This window comes from Sarcophilus harrisii, chromosome 1, assembly GCF_902635505.1.
Source record: "Sarcophilus harrisii chromosome 1, mSarHar1.11, whole genome shotgun sequence".
NCBI lineage: Eukaryota > Metazoa > Chordata > Mammalia > Dasyuromorphia > Dasyuridae > Sarcophilus > Sarcophilus harrisii.
In genome coordinates, this window is record NC_045426.1 from 340,362,530 (window position 1) to 340,390,465 (window position 27,936).

Here is a 27,936-nt window from a genome sequence, read left to right on the forward strand (position 1 = left end):
CTCTAGAGGGACTATTACTTTTTTTTTTTAAAATCAAAGCAGTAGGTTCTTTGTCCATGAGGAAGGGTTGAAAAGTGATGTTCTGGTTTTGTTTTCTATTCAGTTTTCACTGCTGTTTCTATTAACTGCAGTGGTAGAAGTGTTGAGAGACTAAGATTGATCTTCATGGAAGAAGATGCGTGTGAAAGAGCGTGTGGGTGTGTGAGTGCCTTCCTGTGCCTCTGGTGGCAAATGTGATCCCACATGCATGTGCACCCCAGTGGATGCTGTGGGGGTGGGTGTACGTTGACAAGGGTATGGAGTAAGGTTCCACAAGAATGTCTGGGACACATCTCGGGTGAGGCTGTGGGTGTGTGAGAAAGTGGTCTGCATGCCTGGGAGCTTTTCTGTGTAATTGGTTCTTGGACGAGAGTATAGAGAATTAAGTACAAATTCCACATGTGGCTTCCTGGGACTCATTCTGCCATTGATCCACACCAGACTAATCCTTCTAAGGTTTAGAAGGGGCAGCCTCTCGTCACCCCAGGGTGGCAGGGCCAGTAATGAATAGCAGTCTCCAAAGGGGAAGGGCTATTGTGAGTGGGTTTGGGCTGAGGTCTCTGGGCCTGCTCTCTCTCCATTACTTAGAACATTGCCAGGTCACTTCTCTTTTCTGGAGCTGTTCCCAAGGTCCAGGGCTTTCCCATCATCTGGGAGTGCGTAGTTGCAGAAATCTAAGTGGCAGCCTCCGCCAGGGCCCCTTTTGGGAGTTGGGGGGGGTGGGAGTGGGGGAGGGAAGCTGTGTGTGCTTGGCAAACTAAATGAGATGGCTCTCTGCCCTGAGGCCTGGAGGGCTTGGTCCTTTCCCTGAGGCTCTGACCAGCACTTGGGAATGGCCTCCAGATTTTCAGTGCTCAGGTGGGCTTGGAAATTGCCTCCTCCCAGCTAAGCAGCCTTTTCTCCCTTTGGCTGTTGGCTCTCAGGGCTGCGGCTGAGATCGCAGGCAGCTGGGGAGGGAGCTATTCCCAGCACATAGTGACAAATTCCTGACATTCATGGCTACTTTACAGCATGGAGGAGGAGAGGGAAAAAAAAGACCTAGGAGGGTAAAGATTAAAGTCTTTGGCTCTGAGAGGTTTCCTACCGGGAGCATGAAGGCTCTCCACTCAATCCTCACCTGCCCCCATTTAAATCCTTTGGAATCCAAATAGTGGCCCCCTCTTCCCACCCCCAGCCTGGGAAAGGTCATTTCTTTGGTATTCCTAAATCCCTTTTTACATATTGCCTAGGGTGGGAAATCTCTGCAGCTTCTTTCTCTCCCCAGACAACTGGAAAATTCAGAAGTGAGGAGTCATGGGGATCGCACCAGAACCTGGGGAATGGCCTCCCCCATTCCCTCCGCCTCTCCTGCTTTCACATTTCCTGTCCTCCCCACCGGACTCAGGCGCCTTATTTTCTCCCCTCACTTCATTTTCAGTTTCACTTACACATCATCTTTCTTAACCTCAGCCCTCTTGGCCTTTATTTTTGTTGGCTGCTCCCCCCTCCCCAAAGGCTCGCTCCGTCTTCCACTCTCCCTTGGCCTCCATCCTTCCCTGTTTTTCTGCTCCCTCTACACTACACCCCTCCTCCTTTCTCTTTGCCTGATTTTCCATCAGATTTCAAGCTAATTGCCTCCAGCTGCAGGAGAGAACCGGAAAATCGGAGAAGTCTCCGTGGCAGTTCATTTGGCTGGGGTTGGGGCTCAAGATGGTTTCATTTAACGAAGCCCTATTTGGTTGTCCCAGAACAGGAGCTAGGGGGGCCAAGGCTCCACTCTAATTTGGGGTGGTTGGTGGAAAGAGTCCCGAGTATAAAGTTTATCACACTCTTTGCGCTTCTCCAGGCCCACTATGATCAACAACTCCTCCAGCTCCCAGTGCATCTGTTCTTCCTCTCTGGACCCAATTCAAATTGCCCAAGCCCAGCTATTATGTCTTTCCGCAGTGTGTTGGATATAAGCAAAATGCTTTTTCAGCAAAAATTTCTACAGCCCTTCCCCTGCTTATGAACTTTGATGGTGAGAGCAGTACAGAGGAAGGGTAGGAAGCCAACGATGGAATTCAGAAGTTTGGTTCCCAGTCCCATCCCAGCCCCCTCCCCCATTTGAAATTGGGCCCCTTTGGGAAAAGATTTCTAACTTGTAAATTCCCCATCTGGACCACCAGAGAAAAGAGCTTTGGCCAATATAACAGCAGAAAGACATGGGCTCCAGTCTCAGCTCTGCCACCTTCCATCTATCATTAAGGCCCAATATTATGGTCTTGCCATGGATCGGGCACTGTAGCACTGCAAAGAGTTGTAGCGGCTCTTAAGGGGTTTCCGTTCTAGTAGGGAAGACAACATGCAAACAACTCGTGTAAGAGAGTCAATGGAAGAAAGACAAAGGAGTGGACCAGGAAATAACCTTGCCGAATCTGAATCTTGAAGAGAACCCAGGAAGTCCAAGGAAAGAAGGAAGGCATTCTAAGCATGGGGGAGGGACAATCAGTAAAAATAGTTGTTGGGAGATGGAGTGTTGTGGAAAGAATACTTGGGAGGAATAGGTGACAAGGGGAATAAGGTGTAAAAAAGATAAGATTTGACAGGGAGATACCAGGTTGTGAAGGCCTTTAAAGCCAAATAGGATTCTGTATTTGATTCTGGAGGTGATAGGGAGTCGGATTGAGGAGGGCAGTGAAATGGTCAGACTTGAATTTTGATAGCTGAATGGAAGTAACAGGGGAAAGACTTGAGATAGGAAGATGGGAAAGTTTTTGCAAGAGTATGTACCTGATGAGCACCCGTGTGGTGGCTGTATGAGTAGAGAGAAGTTATGAAAGTTGGTAAGATTTGGCAATAGATGGGATATGTGGAGAGAAGAGTGAAGGATGATACTGAAGTTATGAGCCTGAGTGACTGGCATGATGGTGATGTCTTAAATAGTAATGAAGTTGGGAAGAGGTAAGAGCTGGGAGAGAAAGAATAGGAGTTATGTTTTGTTTAGTTTGAATCTGAGAGGAGCCTATGGGATTGAGATGTCCAAAATATACATAAATGTGGGGTGTCCTGGAGTATACCTGGACCTCATGATAGGGCTGCCTGGGATCCCAAAGCCTTTAGCAACGGGTGTGCCTTTCTATCTCTGGGAATGCTCAATTATTGCAGCTGTTGCTGCTTCTTTTCTGCTAAAGGAAGAAGCAGGTTTGTTTATCATCTGGATAATCATATCATCTGGAGCCCCTTTGTCACCTTTTGAATCTCTCCAAGTGATTCTTGGACTGTTCTAATGGTACTGCTGCTACCTATTGGAACCTGCTTCCTGTTAGGATTGAATAGGTGGTTTGATCTGCCCTCCTACCCACCCCTAGGAAGTACTGTAGCCAGGTTAGGGAAAACAGTTACATTGTTTTTGCCTTTTGACTTTGCATTGCCATTTTGTTTCAGTGTGGGACTCCGGGTCTCTGGTTGGTTCAGACGATTAAGACAAAATACGAAAATTTTAAGCTTTAAAAAGATATACTTTTGTCCTTAGATAGAGTGTGGGAACAAGGGGACAGGGTCCAGGTGGTGCTTTTTTTTTTTTTTTTTTTTTTTTTTTTTTTAAGAAAAGATAAAGCTAAAAAGTTATTCTATAATTGGGGTAAGGGAAAGGGTTTGATTAAAAGCACTTTGCAAAGTTTTTACTTTAAAATGTAGTTGTTAATTTTTTTAAAATTGAGCTTAAATTTTAGTTTGATAAACAACATCCTTTATAAATGAATATTCAATGAATGTTTGCCTTTAAAAAATAAATGGGCACATACTCTAATGACATGTGCTATACATTCCTGAAATGAATGTATTGAAGCTATTCTGATAATATTAAAAGATAAGCAGATCTGATTGTTTAGGAATTTAGTCATCAGCTCTGAAAAACGGCATCTTAAAACTAGTGGAAAACTTAGTTGTCAACTGTTTTCATTTTGGAGAACTTTTTTGCAAAACAGAAAGATAAGATTTTGCAGCAACAAGAAACTTTTAGAGACCATTCCAAAAGTCTCATCTTTCAAGTGAGCAATTTGAAGTCCAGAGAGGCTCAAGGTCACAGGGGTCACATATGGCAGACCCAGGAATCAAACCGAGGTTTCAACTAACAAATCTTTTAGGTACCTACTTAAAAGGATTCTCTGTGTTAGGATAGGTACTGGGGTTGCTAAAACAAAAACGAACCATTCATCTTCCAGGAGCTAATTAAAAGAAGCTTATAAAAAGATAAATAAAAAGTAATTTTTTTTCTCCTTGAGGAAGGAAAAAAAATGGCAGGTGGGGGGGATTAGGAAAAGCTTCATAGAGGAGACAATATTCCAATTGGGATTTGAAAGAAGCTGGGACCCTTAATCCAGTACTCTTTCTACCCCACCATAATGTCAATGAGTTCCTTTCAAATTAAAAATATGCACCATTCCTCTCTGCCTCCTAGACTTTAAGCCCTCTGAAATAACGTTGGTCATTCAAATACCTGGGAATGAACTGAACATCATAGGTGAGGATGGTTGACCTCTTTCCAGGGATCCCAAACATGGCTAAGTTATAGAATTTTAAGAATAACTGTGGCATAGATGATAATGGACTGGATTTGAAGGTCAGTCAAACTGGAATTTTAATGTCTCCTCTGATAACTACCAAACAGCTGTGTGACTGTTTACAAATATCACCTCTGAACCTCAACTTTCCTCATCTATGAAGATAGTTCCTATACCTACAAGAGTGTGATAATCAAATATAATAATGTATGTAAATGTCAACCTTTTAAGATGGGATCCAAAAGGAAAGAACTTTGTTTTAATTTTAGCTCTGCTTTTTAAGTGCTTTGAGTGACCAAGAATGGGTAGGTACCTGGAAGGAGAAATTTCCAGTTGAATCCTGATCTGTGGAGGTGGAAAAGATGGGGAAAGAAAGGGAAAGGAGATAAGGGGTTGGAGTTGGGGGGGGGGGAGAATCAGAAGAAAAGGCCTTTATAACACCTGATACTAGGGAAGCTTCTGACCAACATAATCTCTTCATTTCACCCGATTCTCATCGTTTGTCCTTCAGATCATCAAAGCAACAGTGATGTAGCACAAAACTGGCACTGGGGCCCAGGATTGATGACAGTGTAACAAAAAACGTGAATAAAGTGTCAGAAAGTCTTAAAGCTGGAGAGTCCAGCTCTAAGAACTGGTGCCCCTTCTATAAATCTATACACTAGCCCCCTTTCCTTTTCTCTATCACCTTCCCATTCTTTCAGGAAAAGAACCCAAAGCCCCTGTTGCTTTGAGACCATTAGGCTGGCTGTCCAATTCCTGGTATTTGGGGGATGGTCCCCTCCAGCTCCCTCAGGCCCAGTGGGCCTTACCATCTGCCCTGCTGACTCCAGGCCATTGCTTTTTGATCTGTTGGTACAAACCAAGGACCCTCGGATGTGTTCCTCTCCTCTGAAATTGTACCCTTTTTTGTGTGTTGTCTTCAGATAGAATGTAAGCTCCTTGAGGGCAGGGACTCTAAATTTTCCATTTGTATTGCCATTTAGTGTAGCGCTTGGCTCTCAATAAAATGTTTTCCCTCCCATTCATTCCATCATCTTGTTTGGCCTCAATTTCCTTATCTTTAAAGTGGAGATCTGAGGTTCAAATAAGCTGAAATGACTGTAAAATTTAAAGGCCTATATGAATGTAAGAGGTTATAACTATTATTAATGGTGTGCCAAGATAGTACTGCTGTGCTGTTATTTTCATTTTTCTTCAGAAAAAAAGCCATCGAGTATTATTGTATATGAAACAACATGTTGCAGTGAATTGAGATCTGGGATCTTCCTTCTAAGCTTTGTGACACTGGACAAGTCATTCATCTTTAAATGCTCTAGACCTCAGCTTCTTAAACTGGGTGGGAGTCACCAAATTATGACTTATTAACAGTAAATGTTGGATTTTATACATATTCTATATACCTGTGTATCTGGGGGTGACATAAAAATTTCTCAGGCAAAAAGAGGTCAAGAGTGGCCCTGTTTTAGGCCATCCTTTAAGACTGTTGCAGAAAAGAACGACGACATCAATAGGTGGGGGTAATTTTTCCCCGGAAGTTCCCCCTCTATCAGTGAATTTATAGCTCCAGTTTCTGTTACCATATGTGAGCACCCACTTCAGTCTTTCTCTGATGCCTGATAATGGTGCAGAAATGACCCCGGGCTTCCTAAGGCTATGTCATCGGGTGCAAACCCTGACAGGTGCTGCTAAAGCAGTGAAGGCCTAGGAAACCAAGCAGTCTGGCTAATGGAGAAGCCCAACTCCCAAAGAGGACCACCCCGGGAAGAGCATTTTGGCCAGGACAGCTCCAGAAGGCCACGGAAGAAGGTTTGTCCCGAAGGAAGCACACACAGAGGCAAGGTGTGCCGCTTTTGGAGGTATTGGAGGTGTGGAGTGTTAATATATAATGAGCTCCGTTTTCTCCCCCGAGATTAGGCACGGGAGTGGAGAGGGGTGACTTTTCTTTCCCTCAACACCCCCTCCCCCCATTCTGAGAGGACTCTTCTGGAGAACTGCTTGGTCACAAGCAACAATAGCTCTCTTTGTGTGCACGGGAATTAAGCGCTTGAATCAGGACTGCGAACCTAAAACTGGAATGAGCTGCTTTAGGTTGCAGAACCCCAACTTTTTTTTCTTACCGAATCAAATATTTTTTTAAAGTTTCCGGGGACCTTCCGGATAACGGAGCTAAGGTTCCTTCTTGTCTCTAAGGCGGTCGGTCAGAGGCGTGTAAAGGCTAGAGCGGGGGACCCAGCTTTCTAATTAATAGCCTGGTACTCGGTGTCCTCACCCATAAAAGGAAGGGCGTGGGTAGTCTGCCTTTTGCATTTAGCCCCTGCCCCCGGCACCTCGCACCCGATACGCAGCAGGGACTCACGAAGTGCTCGTGTGTGCGGGTCCCAGCTTTAGCCCAACCAACCACCTCTTACAAGAAGCTTCCCCAGTGTCTAGCCCCGCCCCCGGCCTTCGCTATTGCGTGTTTCCTACGCAGCTGCGTGTGCGCCCCACTTCCCCCCACAGAATGTAAGCCCCCCGAGGGCAGGGACCGTCTCACTTCCGCTTTTGGGCTCCGAATACTTAGCACAGGGCGGGTGCCTACGAGGGGTTTAATAAATGCTTGTCTTGTACCGATTAGGTTAAATGAGCCGGAAAGCCTCTCGCTGCTCTTTTTAATAACGGCAAGGAAGCTCTTGGGAGGGGGATGGGGTAAACCGGTGAGGCGCGCCGGAGGCGAACAAGAATTCCCTAGGCCTTCCCCACCCCCACACTCCCTTGGTCCCCCACGTGGATAAAAGCGAGCAGACCACGTGCTCCTCCCCCAGGCTGACTCGGCAGGCCGGGTGACCGTTAAGTGCGCGAGGAAGGAAGAACGCATTTGTCGAGCGAACGCACGCGCTCCACTTTCTTGTCCTTCCTCTCCTCATCCCGCTCCCACCCCCGCTGTCTCCTAGGTGACGGTGTGCGACGCGACCGCTTCTCCCGACCTCCCCATCCGGCTCTCGCGCACGCGCTCCACTTCCTGAGGAGGTCACGCGCCAGGCCCAGCCCGACCGGGCAGCGCACTCTCTTCCGGGTGACCGTTGGCGACCTGCCCGTCTTTGAGCTTCCCCCCGCCCCCTTCGTCCCAACGGCCGCGGCCCTGCTGAGGGGATCGGTCCCGAGCCCGAGAGTGGGGGGCCCCTGGGATCCCGCAGAACAGAGCATTCGGAGGGTCAGGGTCGCTCTCCGCCCAGACTCTGCTTGCTGCTTTCGGGGGGTGTCGTGGCCGAATCCTTCCCGGCCGAAGCGGTGGAGAAGGGAAACGGGGCCCATTCCGGCCCCCCTCCCCAAGAGGTGGGAGCCCGGGAGGGAGGGGGTGACGTTGCCCCCGCCCGCGAGGCCCCGCCCCAGCCCGCCCCGCCCCCAGGCTCCTGCCCTGAAGGGAAGGACGGGGAGGAGCAGGTGCTGGGGGGGTCCTGAGCCGGGCGTCGGAAGGGCTTTGGACCCCGGCCTCGGGGCTGCCCCTGTAAAGAACCCCTGGGATCGCCGTCTCTTTGTTGTGTGGTGTCGCCGCAGCCTCGGGAGGGCATCCTCCTCCTCCTCCTCCGAGATGGCGAGGCCCAGGCAGAGCAGGGTGACGCAGTATAGAACCGGAAGGGGCGGCGGGGGTCATCCCGGCCCACACACCCCCGGTTTGCAGATGTCGAACAGGCAGGGAGATGGCGTGAAAGGCGCAAAGCGCCCAGATCTCCAGTGTGCACTGCGGGGGAGGGTTATCCGGCACACTCTGATATTTTCTGATGTTAGAGTGGTTACAATGTATCCCCCCCGGTCCTTCCAAGCACTCTCACTGAGAGGCCCCTCTGTTTGGGCGGGCTGGAAACTCTGACTGGTGTAAGGACCGCAGCTCTGCTTTCGGTCTAGTGTGTCTTTCCCCCAGGTAGATCATTCTGGGTAGAATAGAAGCGCTTGTGGAGTTGCAGAAGAGACACACCATTAGTATTACCTTAGGCTCCGCTAAGAGGGGCAGCGCCTCCAGGAGTGGGGGTGAGTTGGGGAGGGGGGAATCCGATCAGTCTGCCTTGCCTGGGCCACATTCGGAATGTTTCAGTTCTGGACGCTAATTTTTAAATCCTTTGATGAAGGGTCATGCATACCATCTATGGGTCGGTTGAAGAAGTTGGGGTTCATTTGGAGAAGTCCAGGGACACAACTGATCTCCAGCTATTTGAGGGGTAGTCAAATGCAAGAGGAAATGGATTTGTTCTCCTGCCCCGGAAATAGAAGCAATAGGTTAAAGTGTCAGCCTGATTTAGGATCTCTAGGAAGGAAAAACTAGCAAACAATTATCTAACAAAAGTGGAAATAGTCTGCCTTGCAAAGTAGTGGGTCCTGTCACTACAGGTCATCAAAGAGGCTGGATGACAAGGAATTTCTGATTTGGTTAAAGAGAGGCTCCTTTGGATGACTTGAAATTGTTCTTGTCTGTCTGTTGAAGAAGGGATACTTATTGAAGTATATTTTGGACTAGAGAGCTTAGCCCAGCTCTCAGATTAATTTTGCTTTAGGCAAGTGTTAAAAATTGCATAGGTAAAGGACAAACAAGGTTGAGGGAAAGGGTGATTATAAAAAGATATGTCATAGCATTCCTTTAAATAGCAAATCCAAGTAGGATATTTAAAATAGGGTTGGCATCATCGTAGAACTTCATTTTAGAAAGTTTCATCACGATGGAAAGAGCCCAGGTTTGCAGACCTGGTTCTGCTACTGATTCACTATGGGAATTTGAACAGATTTCTTACTCTTTCTGGGTGTTATGTAGATGATTATAAGGGGCATGATTTGAGGAGCATCAAGGAGCTGAGCTGACTTGGGTTTATACTTTGATTTCACAATAAATTAAAATTTTAAAATAGCAATCAGTTATTTTTAACAGTGGCAATGATTTTTGGTATTTTAATGGGTTCCTTTTACATGCTAGCCTGCAGAGTAGGGTGATTCATTATCAGTGTGACTATTAATATTTTTGTATGCCAAGGGTTTAATTGTCCTTGTCTTGACTAGTGAGGTCCATCCTCACGTAGGTGGGGGCTTATGCCTAATAGGGTATTGACTTTGGAGAACCAGGGGTGGGGCCCGTCATCTGAAAATATCTGATTCTGATTCTGCTGTCCCTATAGCAGGGACAATAGAGAATAGGGGCAGAATGATGGAAAATGGAAGTTAGTATACATTTTGTTCCCCTAGAAATGGATCAAGATGATCCCGGAGAGGCCATGGCAGAACTACAGGACCGCCACTTTGGGGGACTGGGTATCCTACAAGTGGCAGCTGGCACTAGTTTACTTGCCTATGCAGTCTGGGCAGGGTTACTTATGCCTGGTTTCCGAAAAGTGCCCCTGAGGCTTCAGGTAAGTTGGCCTGAGGGGGGAGATGGGTAAGTTGATAATTGAAGAGCCACTTCCAACTTTATCCTCTTTCTGTCTTTTTCAAGGTTCCCTATGTCCCAGCAAGTAGGAAACAGGTAGACAATGTGATGAGACTTCTCCAGGGCCGCTCTGGCAAGATGGTGGACTTGGGCTCTGGTGATGGCAGGATTGTAAGAAGGGAAAAAAATCTCCTCTCTCTGCTCCTTCCTTCTGTCTGTTCTTTCTGATTGAAGCATAAAGTTCCTTTCAGACCATGCTACTCTTAGTTCATTTCAGCAAATTCTGCAAATATTTATTGACCATCTGTTATCAATAGTCGCTACTCAAGGAGAGTCTAGTCCTAGTATTTGCAAGGGAATTAAAGAGTAAGGGTACACAATTAACTAATACAAAACAGTATGAGCAATGCATAAGAAAGGGACAAAATGTAAGAAGAGAATTATACAGAGTGTTCATTTCCAGTTGGTGCAAGACAGATAAATTCATGGAGGAGATGGCATGGGAACTGTTTCTTGAGGGATGGGTTGGACTTCAGGAGACCTAAGTCCCCTGGGAAGAATATTCCCAGGCAAAGGCACTGAAGTAGTACAAGCTCAGAGAATGAGTAGTAGTAGGTCAGTTGGATCTAGAATGTGGAGGCCTTGAGTACCAGATGAAAGAACTGGGTTTCTTTCCCTATATTCCATCTTGTAAGCTCCAGTCCTCTGTATCAGTGAGAGGCTTCTGGAAACTATTCCCCCTGTGGGTCACTTTCCCTATCCTTTTTGTTCAAGTCTGTGACACCTCACTTTTCCTTATCTCCAGCCAGCACCACCTCTGATCCTTGAGGGATGTGGTAGGGAGTGCCGATTGTTTGGTCCTACAGGTTTTGGCAGCATACAGACAAGGATTCTGTCCTGTTGTGGGTTATGAACTGAACCCCTGGCTTCTGCAGCTTTCCCGGTTCCATGCATGGCGTGCTGGTTGTGCTCAAAAGGTCTCCTACCAGAAAAAGGATCTCTGGAAGGTAATTGCAGCTCTGTACCCTTCATTCTTTTAGTTCAGGATTCCAGTTGGAGTGGGTAACAGTCAACAGGGTACACAAGTACTGATTGATTTGGGAAGCCAGCATGCTTAAAGCTATGAGTTTTGAGACCAGGGGCAGGGATCTAGTGAATCTAGCAGTAGAAGGTGGCTATTTTATCCTATCTTCCTACTCATCTTGAGGAGTTAAAAACTTTCAGATCTGAATAGGATCTTAGAGATCATTTACTCCAATTTTCCCTCATTTATAGGGGAGGGTATAAAATAGAGGAGTAATAAATTTCCAAGCCACTTGGAACTGAGCTATTTTCCTATTTCCTAAGTGATTCTGTGACCTAGGGTATCTGGATCTCTGGCCTCCCTGAATTGGTTAGTCTAGTCTGGATGATTTGACATATTTCCTCAGTTGCTAATAAGATAGGCTTTAGGGACAGCAGAATCAGATGTTTTCAAAGATGAGAAATAGTTATTAGTTTAGCATAACTTTGGCCTTAGAATTGGAAGCCATCAATAGAGGAGGAGCAAGGGCAACTGCTCTATACCAGTAGCTTGGTATCTTCTGCTTCCCTGGGAGTTAAGAAAACAATTTCTGGGAATATGAAAAATATATGTTTAGAGGTTTCTAACCTCCCCAGGTAGAGCACAAAGGTTTCTTTTTCTAAGTGTTACAAAAGTAGAAGACATCTGCAAAACACTCTCCAAGTCCCTTGAGGCTGTCATCATGTCCTCATTTCTCCTAAGCAGTCATATCTCTTTTGCAGGTGAATCTGGCTGACTGCAAAAACATCACGGTCTTCCTGGCTCCCAGTGTGGTATGTCTGAGCACTAGCAGAGAGATGCTTTAAGGCCATGGGATTTGTTGAACTAAAATATTCCCAGGGCTCAGGAATGATTTAAACTGAGGTAATTGTTGCATTGTGGGCCAGTGCCCCATCTGTTTGGCTTCACAGCCAATGTCTGCTTGTTTCTCTAGCAGTCCCCATGAAAAATCAGCAGGCTGTTCCCAAATGGGCTGGCATTGGATGTTGCTAGGAACCCTAAAGACATCTCAATATCTGTGAGATGGAATGGAAACACTTTGGAAGAAAGTGTAGCAGTCAGATTGAAGGAGTCTTTGGAAGACCTTGTTTGACCTTAGAGTGACAGGACCAGTCCCAGAACTTGACTTTGAATTTGAGTCTGCTGAGGCCAGATGAGCTTTTTCCTGGCTCCTGGAGTTCTGTGCTTATTACTGAGTCCCTCACTCCTCATAGCTTACGTCTCTCTTTATTGGCCTTTTTCACAGCTTCATCTTCTGGAAAACAAACTACTAGAGGAATTGCCTAACGAGACCCGAGTGATATCTGGTCGATTCCCTCTTCCCAACTGGGAGCCAACAGCTACGGTCGGTGAGGGCCTGGACAAGGTTTGGGCTTACGATATTGGAGACATCCGGCAAAACATGGAGACAAGGGCAACTGCCTTCCTACAGGGAACACCTGTCTAGATTTTGGGGAGGTGCGGCTCCCTTCATGAGAGGGGGGCACTTTACCTTCTATGTAAGGCCCCTTAGGTAGCCCTTATTTGAACCATGGATTTTCCCTCAACTACAGAGAACCAGGATGTGTGCCTCCCCAGGATAGAGCTGATCTTGGTCACTGTATTTGAGGCTCAAAAAATTATTTGGAATCAACACTTGGAGAAGTAGTTCAGGATCACCTCTAAAGATTTTCATGGCAGCTCTAAGTTAGAACTGAAACTAGTTTCCTGAGATTCACATTTGAACACAATAAAATTTTTCCATTTTGATGCTTGTGACTACCACTAGACTTTAATAACCTTTCCCCACAACTATTTTACTTTTTCTCCCTTTTACTTTTTTTCTACATCCTAGGTTGTTTGATTTCCTCTGATGTCTCTTTCCCTCAGCTTAAATTAAAGCATACTTTAATGTGAGTGGGCTTCAGGGCACAAGAGAATTCAGAGCACTCCAGGGTACAGGACCCCAAAGTTTGTTCCAAGTTGTTCCTGGTATGACAGTGATGGCCTAGTTCAAGGTCTAACACCACTGTGGGAAGGCATGAGGCATTAACAGGAATGGTAGGCAGAGAATTCTGAGGAAATTGGCTGCCTCCCACCTGCAGATTTAGTTTATTCCCATCCCTAATGCTCCAGAAAACCATGTGGAACTCCCTGCTCATAGTGCCTCCAGCTGTTTGTTGGGAGTAGACTGAGCAGGCATAGCTAGTGGTTGGTTGGTGCTTTTTCTCCTGGGAATTTAAGGAAACTGGCTTCAGCTGTCTTCAGAGGACTTATTGCCCAGAAGCTTCCTCAGCCTTAAGATCTCCTGCTTGTACCTATGGATGGAGTTAGGGAAGACAGTTTGGTTCTAGGTCAGATCTCTGTGCCTTTGAACCTCTTCTGGGGAATCTCTGAGCCTTCATTGAAGGGACCATTTATGCTCAGTGCTTGACTAGGCCTCTGAACATTCCCAGCTTTCACTGTTCATATTTACCCTATATTGATACCAGGATTAGCATCTATCCCAATGACATCATCCTAGTTAGGATTTCCAGGTAACAACAATACCCTCACCACTAGGACACTCTTCATTTGTTTCTGCCAAGAGAGGCAGGGAAGAATAATGGGGGGAGAGAACAAAATCCCCGGGGAGGTCTGGGTCCTGGTCTTTATGGGGCCAGTACTAGGCTCCTGTTATTTTTGAAAGGAAGGTTATTTCATTCTACTTCTTATCTGGAAGAGTTGGGGATAGAAGAGCTATGAGTACATTGAACAACCTGAATAAAGGTCCCAGAGTAACAGCTACATTCTTGTGCCTTATCAAGTGGGATGGTCCAGAGGGGTTTAGAGCAGTGAGGTGGGTGAAATCTGGGGTGAGTTGGAAGAGTGGCTCTGCAATCCCAGGTAGGCCTCTCCTGGAGAAGCTCCTCCATAGCTCACCTGCCTAGATGTTTGTCCACGTATTCCTGCAGTTGTGAGAGTTGTTCTTCTGCCACCAAGGCCCGGCTCCACAATTGGCCCCGTTCCTTCTCTAGCTCACTCTTGAATGTAAGGAGAGAGAATGCTCAGAATCCCAAAAGATGGAAACAATCTCAAAAGTCTAGTCCAAATTCTACAAGAAACTTGACAATTGACTATTCAACTTGTTTGAATACTTGTGATGAACTCACTACCTAAAAAGGTAGTCTATTCTGTATTTTAAGAGTTCTAATTAAGCCCTTGTTGCATTCACCCACTAGCTCTAGTTCCTCCCTGTGGGGATCAAGGAAAACAAGCCTTATCACTCACACACATGATAGTCTTTCAGCTATTAAAAGCTAGTAGTAATATCCCCTGCTATTTTCTCATTTCTAAACTATTTCAATTGCTTCAACTGATCTTTGTGTGTTTTTTTGACTTTTAAGTTGAGCTCTCATTCTTCTGCTCTGATCTTATGCTTCTAGTCTTCATAGTTAAAATTTTATAAACTGGCTCCAACTTATCTTTTCATCCTTATTTCATCTTGACTCCCTTTCATATACTTTGTATTCCAGCCAAATTAAACAACCTATTTCCTATTGTCTTGCCCTCTCCCATCTCCATGCTTTTTATAAACAATTCTTCTAATGAAAATTATATCACTTTCAAAATTTATCACCTTTAATCCAAACCTTTGTGATAAAATGGCTAGTCAATTATTGATACACATCTTAATTCCCACACTTCTCTCCCCCCCAAAAAAACAAAACAAAACCCAAACTTTAGCTGTTAGCTTCAAATGGCTTGAGAGCTAGAACTCTTTGGGGTTGGCATATATAATTTGTTGAGTTTGAACTGACCCTGTCACCATCCTATTTGTGCTGTGGGCATACCCCAGTTATCAGTGGCCCTTTTACAATATTAATAGCTAATGCTATTCCTGGGCAGCTAGATGGCCCAGTACATAAGAGTCCTGGGCCTAGAGTCAGGAAGACCTGAATTCAAATCTGGTGTCAAGATGCCAGCTTTATGCACCCTGGGTAAGTCATTTAATCTGTCTTAATCCACTGGGAAAGGAAATTGCAAACCAGTATCCTTGCCAAGAAAATCCTATGGACAGCAGGACATGAATCGGTTGCAACTAAGGGGCTGAATAGTGCTGTTGCTGGCATCTTATTTTTAAGGGAGAGCATTGTCACTTTCAGACTGGTACTTCCTCTGCTAATTCTAGTACTACCCCCCCCCCAAAAAAAAAAAAAAAAAAAAAAAGAATGGGCAGTTAAAGAAGGCAGCAATTTCTTCCCTTGCTTTTCCCTCTGCCCATCCCTTTCTTAGTAAATAATCTTGGCAGGGTAATGATAAGCTTCTTAGAATTAAGTTTGAGATGATTTAGGAATTGGTCTCCCAAATCCCAATTAACAATCCCAAATATAATCAGGATCTTCACCTGTCTGAATGGTGCTTGGGAGAAAGATTAATTGAGCCTGTTCTGTTCAGCCTCATTGGGCAAAACTAGAATCAACAGGAGGAAATTGGACATGGGTTTTGACTCAATGTAAGAATTTCCAAAAAAATGCCCAGAAATGGCCTGGCACTTTATGGTCATTTCTTCATTGAAGATGCTCAGCAGAAATGACATGGTTGCCTGTTAGGAGAGGGGATTCCTACTTTAAGCAGAAAGTTAGATGGCTCACTTTCAGATTCTATTAAATTCATTTAGCTCTAGTCAGAACAGGACTACAGAATTAAGTGTTGGACTTGGGCAACAGAACTATTTCCCTGTCACATCTATCATGTATTTTGGAGATGAGGTGTAGGCCTAGCCTTTCTCCCTGAGAGAGAAGATGGAATCTCATCCAAGATGGGAACCTTAGCCTTTGAAGGAAGCAGCTTTGATCTGAACTCCAGCCCCTTCATCCCTTAGACCTGCTAGATGTTGGGTGGTGAGGAGAGGAGATAATTGGATCAGCCCTAAGGTCTTCTCTCTGAAACATTACCTGAGTGTTTTGGGTGAACTCTTGAAGCTGCTTCTGGATGTTGGCGCAGACCACTTCATCCCTAGGAGAGAAGAAAGGAGCATGTATGGAGGATGCAATGAAATAAGTATTCTTATAAGGCGGGCAATGGGACTCTCCAGCCACTTGGGATTAATCTCAAGTAGCCCCCATCCCTGGCTCATTGACCCCTTATTTGAAAGGTTTGTTATATAATAGGCTTCTGATCTGGTAGAGCAAGAACTTGGCACCCTTGGGCCTCATTTGATTTGACCATTTTTGCCACTCTCAACTCTGCCACTTACAGGCTCCAAGCTTCACCTTAGTTGTTCTATAAAATTGGAATATATAACCCTTGTTGTGACGATCATATGAGAAAATGTGAAGTGCTTTCCATATTATCAAAATGTCAGTTTATGAGTATTGTAAGCCTCTTCCTGAGGCTACATGTTAAGTGATGAGAATGATTCAAATGAAGAAAATGGTCAAGACATTGGTGTAAAACCATAGAGAACACAGGAAATTGACTGTAGGCAGCATGTATTAATGGAAAAAGGATCCAGAACATCATATGTAACAGTACTGTCCCTTGAACTTTGTTCAGACCACATTTGTTTCAGACACATAGTGCGTGTCTGGTTTTGAATGCTGTGTTTGACAAAGGAATGGGCAGAGGGCAGGAAGTGGAGTCAAGAGAACTGAACTTGAATGTTGCCTCCCATACTAGCTGTATGACCATGATGACCATGAATTTCTTAGCACTTCTTCCTCATCTGCAAGATGATTTGCTCTGCCATCTCATAGGACTGGTGTGGAGAAAGTGCTTTGTCAATCTAGAAGTGCTATGTAAAATACAATATAATTCTGTAGTTATATATAGAAATAAAGGAACAAATAACAATGGTTGTAGAAATTTTAGATTTTAGTTTAATCCTATTGCAAGAATTTTCTAGAAATTTCAACTGTCCTACAAAAGAGTCGACTTCACTGAAAGGTAATGAACTTATAGTCACTGGAGATGTTTAAGCTGGAAGCTAAATGACCATTTGTCAGGGATATTGTAGAAAAGAGGTCCATGCTTCAAGAACAATTGGATAAGATTACATTTGTGGGCCCTTCCTTTAAAAGTCTGTTTTTTAGGCCTCTGAGGCCTTGTTGCTACAGCACAGATGCTCCCTGGTGGTCAGGGGAATGCCTGCAAGGAGCTAGCGTTGAGAAAGCCCTACTTTGACTTCCTGCAATAACATGCCCCCCCTAAGCTGCTGGTGTATGATTACTTGTCGCAGATGGAACACTGCACTCAGAGTTTAATATATCCTTGTTGAATGAGTTAAGTGATTATATCCCTATTAGCTCATTTGAATGAGCAGGAGCAGGAAATACTATTTTCACTTGATAAGGAATTTCAAATTCAAAAAATTGTCATAACCCATCAGACATCCAATAGCCATGCTGCAGCTGACTCACAGTTAGAACCCAGGTACCTGACTGAGCCCTGAGTGTTTTCTGGGTTTGTCTGTGGTCCCCCAAGCTGGGGCATATTTAGAAAGGGAGAAGAGGTGGAATCTTTGAAGACTGAGGTCAGGAAGAAGGTGGTCTACCCCCTGTGTCTCTTGTTCTATTCCTTCTCTTCTCCCATTCCTTTATTGCCTCCTTTCCTCTCATGTTCATGGTCAGCATCTAATTCTTGGAGGTTTACCCCAAAGAAGGGTATAGTTATCATTCCTACTCATCTCTACCACCGATTCTGTTTGGGGTTGTAGAACATTTCTAATCCCAGACAGGAGGGACACTCGCCGTGGCAAAGATGAGCCCACATTAAAGGCTTTGTTGGATCCAATCTGTGGGAAAGAAAAACAAAAGGTTACAATTTTAGTACCTCTTTCTGTTCTTTTCAGTGCCACTCTGGCATAGGTCTTTGACCCATTCAGTTGTGTATGACATTTTTGACATTGTTATTTTGCAGGATAACCCTTGGTGATAACCTCAGAAAACTAGATACATCCCCCAAAGGTATTTGACTATCTTGTCAAATCTCTGTTTCTATCTCTAGAGTTGGTGTGTAGGTTTCATCCTTGACTCTGCCTCTTGCTACCTTTGTCACCTTGAGTGACTTGGTTTCATCATATGTAAAATGAAAGGATTGGACTAGACAACTCCTAAGATCCAATTATAAACTTCTAAGTATAAATCTATATGAGTATGACTCCTTTCCTTAGGGGATAAAAGCAAGGAGAAGGAAAAACTTTCCATTTTGCTTTTGTGGGGGGTGGGTGGCCAATAGGTTGAAACTATAAGCTAAAATAAAGTATTTGGATTTTCCATGTATCATAAGATATCAGAGTTGGAAGGAATCTTATAATTCTTCTAGTTTCACCCATATTTTGAGCAGGAATTTCTCCTCAAATATTTCCAAACAAAAAAATCTGTCTAGATAGCTCTACTGGCTAATTTTTCCTTTGGTGAAATAAAAATCTTTCAGTATTTTCTATCTTTGTTCCAGCTCTGACATTTTGTGATTCTATGATGAATTGGCTAAATAAGATTATATTGGACACCCAGGAACATTAGTCTCTATTTGATGCCTTGTTGTGTAATTGTGGGTAAATCAGTTCTCCAGCTTTTTTGAGGTAGCCGGTAGACTCAATTGAAATTAAAGTGGATTAGTGCTTTACCTTGGTCTGCAGTTGCTGAATTTGAGTTTCCAGTTGAACTTTGTCTTCACGAAGCTTCTTGAGCCCCTGAGTTAGACTGGACTGAAGATCAACCTCCTTGATGGTGAAGTGCCCTTCTGGAGGACCAGGTTCCATGTTGGGACCATCCTGAGCCTTAATCTGCTCCCGCTGGACCCTAAACCAAGCTTGCTCTGTTATCCATTGCATTGATTGTTGCCCACAAAACCCCCGAAGGATCGAGAGGTGGTCCTGTTTGGATTTGGTAGTTATCCAAATCCAATTTATCTCAGTGAATTCTCTGTACAATTTCCTCCTCTTGAAGGCTGTGTTTTCAAGGAGTTCCCCACCCTTCAACCCTCCTCCAACAAAGGGACTAAAATGGACTTGCCCATATTTTCCTTTCTTGAGAGAAAAGAAACAGATGAGACTTTTGATCTCATACTCTTTGCTCTGTATAAATGGCATTAGGGACAGAGAGCTGGGAGAGGGTGAGCTCTGAGGGGGCTCTGGGCCCATGTCGGGGAAGGTGTTAGAAGATCATACCTGAAGGCAGTGAGCAGGGCCTCATGGCTCTGCATCAGGCTCTCCATCCTCTTCTTGTAGCTCCGGGCGACCGTGGCCAGCTGGTGTTCTCGGCTTCGGTGGGAGGCCTGCATGTCATTGAGCATTCCATCCACCAGCTTCTTCATTGCCCCTGGCTTGGCAGCATCTGTCTGGGGAGGCCCTTGGTGGCTCTGGGTAGTGTTGTCCATGTAAGACTGTCCATGGTCCCCCAAAAATGGATACCATGAGTAGAAAGACAAGTCATGGAAGCCCAAGGGGCAGTGGGGAATGGTTGAACAAGGGGCTCTGAGGGGCTTGTGAGACTGCCTAAGGCAGAGCTCTCAAGAGTAGTTTTCACTTAAGAAAAATCATCTTGAAGGTGAGGCCTGAGCTCACTGTAATACCCACTGCCAATCCATTGGACCTGCCATGAACTCTAATAGCTAATTCTCCAAAACCTAGCCTCAAACCATCTCCAACTATTCCTTGATGGCAAGAATCCAGGACTTTGTCCTGGGTGCCCCAGTCTTTCATCATTAGGATTCTTATGTATTGTGTCAACCTGGACCACAATTGACTCAGATAAATTGACATGCGATTATTTCCCTTAACCCCTCCCCACCCAATCCTCATCAGAGAATGGCCTTGTCCACAACTTCCAGAGTCCACCTAGTCTCCTGCCCATCTCCTTGCCCTTCCTGGTTCTTACAGCCATCTTCTTCACATAGTGCAGAAGCCTGGTGCGATACTCGTCATTCATCATCTTCAGCTGTTGCTGCAGTCTGGAATTCTCCTTTTCTACTTCTTGAAGCTGCTTCTGGGAAGTGGACAGTGCCTGGAGGAGGCAGAGAAGGACACGTCAGAGGCAGGGACTTGGGCAGGACATGTGCTTGCCTCCACCCCTTAACTGTGGTTTCCTGGGCCATAAGCTCAAACTAGTTGGCATATTTTAAAATATCTTTATTTAAGAAACTGGTTTTCAGAACCTGGAGAAATTCCTGGGGTTAATGGCCAGCATTGTCATGATGCTTAACGCCACAATTGCCTGTCCAGACCCTGTGGAATCCCCACTCTTGGTGATAGACCCCGGCTTCTTGTTGCCCAGTTATTGGGTGCAGAACTTGGAATCACAAGATCTGGGGCTACTACTGTGTGACCCTGGGCAAACTCGTTCACCTCCCTGGCCTCTGGTTCTTCATCTGTAAAATGATGGGATTTGATTTTTTAAAATCCCTAAGGTCTCTCATCTCTAAATGTTCTCTGATCCATCCTGGGAAGGATCCCTAGTTAAAAAGTAATTGCTGGCTCACCATCGCCTGTTCATCGATCTTGTGCTGTGTGTCACGGATCTCCTGTTTGGCATCCTGAAGTTCTTTCCCCAGCATTGCCCTAAGGACATAGGAGGGGCAAACATGGCTCTTGGCAGGGGTAGGAACTCCCATATGCTAACCATCCTCCCCTTCCTCCCCAACAAACAGTCTATGGGACCGGCCATAATCCTCCTTGAAGTCCTTCCAGCCCAGAATCTGAGAGGGGTTGGGGGGCAAGAACTGAGAGACGGTTTGGGGGAAACAGATTTCTCTGATGCCTAAATATGGGGCCTTTCTGCATTTAGGTATGGCCCAGGATGTCACTCCTTTCTCCCCACCAATGGCCAGGTGGCAGCAGATAGGGTGAGGCAGTCAGAGGGTGAAGTGATGCTTGGCTACATGACTGGTGACCCACTCAGGCTGCTTTTCATCCTCTGAGAGGGGAGTAGAGCCTAAAGGATCCCCTGCTCCTTCTGGTGCTAGGGCCACTGAGGGAAGCAGAACCTGGCAGCTTGACTTGGCCCTGGGGAAGGCATCAGCCCCCAAGGAATCGATGGCAGCCCACTGCCAAGATGGAAGTGATTCTGGTATCCTGGATCTTTGGGTAGGGGTCTGGCTGCCACCTTTCCCTTCTTTAGCTTGCTGATATTTTGTACCTATATTACCTCTTGGGAGAATGTGTGGATGTAACAAAAGGCAGAATGGTGGTGGTATAAGAAAAGTCTGTGACAAAAATAAGAAAACCTGTTTTCTAGCTTCAGTTCTAGGACTAACTCAGTGTGTAATTTACACAAATTATTTTTACTCTGGGTCTCACTTCAAGGTCCATTTTCTAGTTTGGCTATGGAACGTTCTAAGATTCTTTCCAGTTCTAACAATCTATGTGTTGGGATTTTAAGTTCTATAAAAAGTATTCTACTCTGCAGACTAATGAGATAGAATCATTTTAAATTTCCTTTCAAAATGATTTCTTTCATATTGGAACTCAAAGGCTAGCCCCCATCCTCCAAGTCCCCACTGCTCTGACCACTTACACTCTCTCCTCCAGTTTCTCCTGATGAGTTTTCTGCAGGAGCTTCATCTTTTCCATCTCTTCCTGAATGTATTCTTGACTGGCTATCAGCTGTGGCCATCCCCAGGAAGAGAGATACGAGTGGTAAGGACTGGAGCGAGATAGTTCTTGTTCCCAATCATTGTCTACCGCTTTGCTTCTACGTATTTATTCATTTATACATGATGGCATATCCAAAGTTGGCATAACCTGGTTGAAAACTGCCATGAATCAGCTTCAGGTTGCAGATTGGAAGTGGGAATTTTATAGCTAGGCTTTACTTGGCATATTATAGGCCACACACCCAGACCTATATTCTTCTAGTCCAATTTTCAGATCCCCAAAAACTGGACCAGAGACATTCTGAGGACAGTGTTTGGAAACATAGTGCTTTTAGAGACTCAGGCCCACCCAAGGTGGAAGTAATGCTCTCTCAAACTCATCTCTCTTCTGGGATCTGCTGCTAGAAAAACCCTACCCATCTGATCTGCTGGGAACAAAGGTTCCCTAGATATAGAGGATTTGGAACTCATTAAAACATCCTTGATCATCATCTTGATCATCACTGTGATCTTTCCTGGGGACAGGGATACCATATTTGCTAGCAGGATAAAAGGAAAAGGTATTGTCCCAAAGGCTCAGGCCAACTTGATTGTACCTTTTTGGGAAAGAACATAGAGGTAGGAAGGATATTGTTTTAAAGAAAAAATTAGGAAGTTAAAACAACCTTTCTCTCTTTTCTTACTATTCTGATCATGAGTATTTTATACATTTGAAATTTGACTCTGTCTTTGTGATTAGAGAAGCTCAGATTTTTTACTTGTTTTTCCCAAAAGGAAATGGAAAAGGACTTGGACCTGTAATACTTACTTTCTTTTCCATTTTCTTCTGTTCCTGTCCAGAGGCAATGATATCTTCTGTCTGAGGATAATGGGAAGGGGAAATGAGAGATGTCTAGGACTGGTGAAACAGCTGCTTCCATGGTCTTAACTACTGATATATGTCCTTGTCATCCCAAACTCCTGTTCAAAATCCTCCTTCAGGAAGCTGTCCCAGATTAAATTTTAGCCCACTTTCTTACTTTAAATGCTTTCTTAGGAAACTTATGTTCATTTGCCCAAATGCATTGTCAAATATTATAGTAAATTTTCTTTTTCCTGTAACCCCCGCAATCAAATAGCTACTTGAGTGAGAGTAGGGGCAGTGACCTTTTTTCCCTGAGGCAATTGGGGTTAAGTGACTTGCCCAGGATGGCACAGCTAGGAAATGTTAAGTGTCTGAGGTCAGATTTGAACTCAGGTCTCTTGATTTCAGGGCTGGTTCTCTATCCACTACACTGACTTTTAAAGGTGTTTAGGTGGTACAATCAATAGAGTGCTGGAAGACTTGAGTTCAAATTCTGCTTTAAGACACTTCCTAACTCTTTGTCACAATGGACAAATCATTTAATCCTTCTGAGGTTCAGAACCTCAGTCTCCTCATATATAAAATGGGGATAATAATAGCTCAATAATAGCTCAATATTCTCACAGGGTTGTTGTAAGGATTAACTGAGACAGCACATTTAAAGCACCTTGCAAACCTTAAGGCATTGTGCAAATTCTAGCTACTATTACTAGTGCCTTCCCCCCCCCCCCCCCCCCCCCCCCCATTCCCAGTGTCCCTCCCTGATTTAGGGATCTGTCTTCAATGGAAACTCATTCAGTTGTGTTTTCTGAGGGACCTTTTGAGATAGCCCATCTTGAGTTTCTGGTGAGTAAACCCTTGCACCAAAGATCTGATTCTGTCTGGCCTGGCAGCTATCCCAGCAGCTAAGCCAAGCTTGGAGGGTTGAGAAGATGTCAGTTCTGGCCAGGCTGAGAAACGGTGTTTTTTCTTAGATGGGACAAATAGCTCTAGCTCAGCTCCTCACTCCAGAGCACCAGCAGGATAATTACCGTGGGGAAAGAAAGACCTGTGTTCTGGCCAAACTCTTGGCCTCCATTTGTGCTTAGCACTCAAGACAAAGAATGTTCTTCCCTGCCTTTTCCTGGGGCCAAGCATGGGCATTTCTTCTTTGGGTCTCAGCATTCACCTAAGCTGCTGGAGCAGGATGAAAACTTTTATTCAGAAGGGTTTTGAGGTATTCAAAACAAATACATATTTGCTAGGATGGTGAGTACAAAAGATGTTCTCTTAAAAGCCCAGGCCAACTTAATTGCAATTTTTTGAAAAAGGATATGGAGGTGGGAAGGATATTGGGTTAAAAAAAATTAGTAAGTTAAATCACATTTCTCTCCCTGCTCACCATCTCGATTATATGAGTACTTTATATATTTGAAATCAGATTGTTTGTCTTTGTGATCAGGGGAGCTCAGATTATAGAGTGTTACATCTGAGAGAGTCCTTAAGGTCTAATCTCTCTTAGTTTTCAGAAGAGGAAAATGAGATTCAGAGATGAGAAATGATCTGTTCAAGGTCATATAGTTATTAAGTTATTAAGTAATTAAGCACATAAATAATTAAGTTATTATAGTTTGTAAAGATTAGAACTCAGGTCTCAAGAATTTTTTTCCTTTTTTCAAAAAAGTACTGAGGCATTAGGCAGCAGAGTACTTATAGTCTGCAAGACCTGAGTTAGAAAGCTGGTTCAGACATTATTATGACATATTATTTAATCATTCTCTCTCAGTTTTCTAAGATGTAAAATGGACGTAATAGCACTTACTTCATAGAATTAGGAAGAGTTAATAAGTTAACATGTATGAAACTCTTTGTATACTCTTTGTAAGCCTTAAAGCGAGATATAAAGATTAGCTGTTGTCATTGTATATCTTTATTGTTCCAGATGCAGCCCAGAAGAGATGGAACAGAGGTGGGTGGAGAAGCTAAGGGTAGGATGCCTATCAAGTGGGTTATTTCCTAGGAGTAGAGCCATTACCCAGGCCTGCTCTGGCTCTCTGGGTACAGGCCAGGACAGCTTGGAGGGAGTCACACAATGAATTAGGCCCCACAGGACTGGGCAGAACCCCAATGAGGAAGCCCAGCACTCCCATCTGACTTCTTGCACCCTCACCTCAGGTTCCCGGGGCTTGGCCAGGGTCTGGTAGTTGTTCTCAAGGCTGACGTAGGCATTTGACAGCTCCTGACGCTTGTCTTGCAGTTTCTTTAGCTGTTCTGCCAGCCCTGCCCGCTCATGACCAGCTTTCTCCCCCGTCAGTTCCAGCTCTAGGACTCTGCTCTCCAGTGTCAGAATCTGAGGAAGAGCAGGGCCACCATGAGAGGCAGCTCTTCCTCCACCTTCCTCTACAACTCCATCTCCTCCTTTTCCCTGCCCAAGGGCCCAAGGTCAGCCAGGAAATTGACTGGTAGATTCTGGGATTAGTAGCAGTTCCATGGAAGAAGGTCAGCCTGGGAGTTAGGAGAGCTGGGATGGATTTTTACCCTCTGTGACTTTAGGCAATCTCATCCATTTTCTCATCTGTAAAATGGGGATTTTGTATATTTGAATATATAATTGGAAGGATTATCTCGGTGGGGATGAGGATTAGAACAGGATGTACTGAGCTCTCCCCTGCTGCCATTTTACTGGCTGGGATCTCTGTGTCAGGTCCTTATTGCCAGTCCAAGAGAAGAATGGAGAGAGAGATATCATGAAGAGATAAGCAGATACACACAAATGGGCACACACACGGGTACCTCACACTTCAGCTCAAAGCTCTCTGTCTCATATTGCTCCCTCAAGCGATTGGTCTCAATTTGGAGATCCACGAGCTCCTTATAAATCTGGTGGGAAAGTGGGGAAGAAGGTGGGTCAGAAGACTACTCGAGTCCCGAGTTTCTTGGGGAAAAGATTATTTGTGTGGCTTCTCATACTTTTTGGGAAATGGGGGGCCCCCTGGCTCCTGTGTGTCCAATTCTGTGTTGCATATTCATGGGGATAAACTCTATTCTTGGGCAACTCCAATTGTGGAGTCCCAGGCCCTTGTCTTTGGGGAGCTCACAGCTTAGAGGAGAAGACAAAACTCCCATTTGACTATATGTGAGGTGAGTATACAGCAAATGCCAAATGAGGGCCATATACATGTAAGTGATTTAGGAGCTCAGAGGAGGGTAAGGGAGGGTCAGGCCTGAAAGAATGGGGGCTGAGTAAAGAAGAGAACAAGCATTTCAATCAGGGAAAATGATGTGAACCAGGGCAGTGAGGTAGGGGTGTGTATGTGAAAGGACACTAAGGAGACAGGTTATAGCAGAAGGTGTGTGTGAGGGAGGCTGTGTAGAGGACCTTGGATAGCCAACCAAGGGCCTGAACTTTTTCCTATTGGGGTCTTGCAACAGGGAGTACACCCATATGGGGACCTGGCTTCTCTTAAGCTCTGTACCCTCTGTGCCCTCCCTGAGCCCTGAGGATCACCTGTAGCTTCTGTTCCTCCCTCAGCCCCTGCTGGGGGGAGAGGTTGGTCCTGGAGCTGGTCATCTGCATGATAGTCCCATGGAGCTCCCCTAGCCTTCCTGGCAGCGGGTGGCTCCGTGGCAGCAGCTGGATCTGGACCAGCGGGGAGAAGGGGGAATCGATGGTCTCTCTCTCCCCTCCTCCCACCTACCCCCTTCTCTACCCTCTTCTGGCGGACCAGACACTGGGGACTGTTTTCCAGTCTCTCTCTTCAGCCAGAATAGAGGTGTCTGAGACAAGGCCTGTGTCTGTCTGCTGAGGCAACATTCTCAGAAAGAGGTGAAAATGTCGTTGGAAATATTTAGCAAAATAAATAACAATACAAGGAAACAGAATCTGTTAATCTTACTTTGTAAAACTAAGTCAATATGGGTCCCATACTGGATTCTTATGTATGGTTTAGGGACTCCTCCTTACCATATGTGTTCAATAGCACTTTGCTTAGGTTTTTAAAAAAGGAAAGATGTGTGCCCTGGGAATTAGGAACTGTATTTAGTTCCAGTTGTGCCACTAACTAGCAAGTCCCCTCCCTTCCCTGGACTATTTTCTTCTTTGAAAAGAGAAGCTGAACAAGATGGTTTCTGTGATTCTTTCTGATGCTGACCTCTGATGTCCTACAATTTTAGACAGAAGAAAAGAGCTAGGACATTATTCATTTGTGTCATCTCTGCTAAACTCTCAATTCCCCAAATTCTTTCATTCCTTTATCTAACCCCCCCCCCCCCCACACACACACACCATTCCCTTCCATTTCCCTTCATCCCAAGGACATTAAATGCTGGAATTCAGTAAAAGCCAATGAATATCCTCCAGCCCACTATTATAGGTATAGGAAAAAGGTCTGGAGAACTGAAAAATATGAGATCATCCCTGAACCTTATTTTAGCCATAGCAACCCTCTCTCTTCAACCTTTCCCTAGAGCTGGTCATACAGGAGCTGAATAGACACCTTCTTTTCTTCTGGCCTTCCTCAGAGCATCCTATAAAGGGGCCACAAGGCAGGGGATTCCTGTGGAACAAAAACCCTGAAGGCCATACCCAGCCTGGAAAATCATAGATTTTCTCTAAGCCTGTTTCCCATGCTTTCTGAGTCTGTCTATTTAAACTTAGTTCTAATAATTTTATGCCTTCCTCTCTTAACCAATTATCTAATCAAATGATGATGATCACACTGTTTTTCTTTGCAACCTTATCCTCAATATCTTTAGGCTCTTGATTCAGAATCACAAAGTATCAGAAGAGAAATTAGAGATCATCAAATCCACAAGTTCCTCCCTCATTTTGCAGATTCGGAAACTACTCCCCCAAGAAGTTAGGGCGTCAACAGTCACACAGCAACAGGGATTGTAACCCAGGGCTTGTGGGTTGCAAGTCCAACACTCCATCACATCTGTGAATTGGAGCAGGAGGTCTCTCCTGTCCCTCCTTAACTTCCAGGGTTAGTGTGGGAGAGAAGGTCTCTCCTGTCTCTCCTTAACTTCCAGGGTTAGTGTGGGAGAGAAGGTTTGAAAGGAAGGGGGAGGGGTGGGAGCCCATCATCCAGACCCACCCCCAGAGATGGGCAGGGACTTACTTGCTTGCCTGCTAGCTGTTGTACTGTGGTGGTGGCCGGCCGGTCTCTGTGTATGAAATATGGAAAATTGTAGATGGGTAGAGCTTAGTCTAGAGGAAATGTGTGGAAGGGAAGCCACTCCTCAGTCACCCCCAGGGTTACTACCAACACCTGCCAGTTGCTATGGGGAACTGTTGCCCACATCTTTGTTTGTCACCCAATGAAGCTCCCCATGGATATCCTATTACCAACAAACCAGAAGATGCCTGAAGGAGGACTGTGTCAATATACATCTTTTTTTTTAAAGACTAGCTTTTTATTTTCAAAATACATGCAAAGATAGTTTTCAACATTCACCCTTGCAAAACCTTGTGTTCCAAATTTTTCTCCCTCCCTTCTGCCCTCCTAAACAGCACATAATCCAATACATGTTAAACATGTGCAGT

The 27,936-nt window shown here is 45.0% G+C and overlaps 2 protein-coding genes across 4 annotated transcripts; one reads left to right on the top strand and one right to left on the bottom strand.

Moving 5' to 3' along the window:
* Nucleotides 1-7,671: 7,671 nt before the first annotated feature.
* On the top strand, nt 7,672-12,763 carry ANTKMT (adenine nucleotide translocase lysine methyltransferase). Of its 3 annotated transcripts, none has more exons than XM_003761963.4 (6): nt 7,672-7,877; nt 9,771-9,934; nt 10,018-10,122; nt 10,818-10,958; nt 11,737-11,787; nt 12,261-12,763. In XM_003761963.4, the coding sequence occupies exons 2-6, from the start codon at nt 9,773-9,775 to the stop codon at nt 12,459-12,461; spliced, it is 660 nt and encodes a 219-aa protein (XP_003762011.1). In that variant the 5' UTR covers nt 7,672-7,877; nt 9,771-9,772; the 3' UTR covers nt 12,462-12,763. The 3 variants fall into 3 exon arrangements, with proteins under 3 accessions (XP_003762011.1, XP_031801587.1, XP_031801586.1); XM_031945726.1 differs by lacking the exon at nt 7,672-7,877 and adding an exon at nt 7,964-7,985 and having other exon boundaries at nt 12,261-12,461; XM_031945727.1 differs by lacking the exon at nt 10,018-10,122.
* A 267-nt stretch (nt 12,764-13,030) lies between these two features.
* Nucleotides 13,031-27,643, bottom strand: CCDC78 (coiled-coil domain containing 78). The gene is made up of 14 exons (XM_031945725.1): nt 27,512-27,643; nt 25,900-26,031; nt 25,185-25,271; nt 24,562-24,741; nt 22,377-22,427; nt 21,490-21,578; nt 20,456-20,534; nt 19,855-19,980; nt 19,146-19,360; nt 18,603-18,777; nt 17,725-17,768; nt 15,931-15,991; nt 13,916-14,016; nt 13,031-13,311 (listed from the first exon to the last, which is right to left on the bottom strand). The coding sequence occupies exons 2-14, from the start codon at nt 25,966-25,968 to the stop codon at nt 13,248-13,250; spliced, it is 1,341 nt and encodes a 446-aa protein (XP_031801585.1). The 5' UTR covers nt 25,969-26,031; nt 27,512-27,643; the 3' UTR covers nt 13,031-13,247.
* Between the last annotated feature and the right edge of the window lie 293 nt (nt 27,644-27,936).

Excerpts from the sequence above, each read along its gene's own strand:
- CCDC78 (XM_031945725.1), bottom strand. The coding sequence starts at position 25,968 with ATGCAGATGACCAGCTCCAGGACCAACCTCTCCCCCCAGCAGGGGCTG. Across the intron at positions 24,742-25,184 it reads GCTTTGAGCTGAAGTGTGAG|ATTCTGACACTGGAGAGCAG; the intron begins GTACCCGTGTGT and ends GCTCTTCCTCAG. Across the intron at positions 13,312-13,915 it reads GTGGACAAACATCTAGGCAG|GTACAAGCAGGAGATCTTAA; the intron begins GTGAGCTATGGA and ends CTCCATCCATAG.
- ANTKMT (XM_003761963.4), top strand. The coding sequence starts at position 9,773 with ATGGATCAAGATGATCCCGGAGAGGCCATGGCAGAACTACAGGACCGC. Across the intron at positions 9,935-10,017 it reads AAGTGCCCCTGAGGCTTCAG|GTTCCCTATGTCCCAGCAAG; the intron begins GTAAGTTGGCCT and ends GTCTTTTTCAAG. Across the intron at positions 10,123-10,817 it reads GCTCTGGTGATGGCAGGATT|GTTTTGGCAGCATACAGACA; the intron begins GTAAGAAGGGAA and ends TTGGTCCTACAG.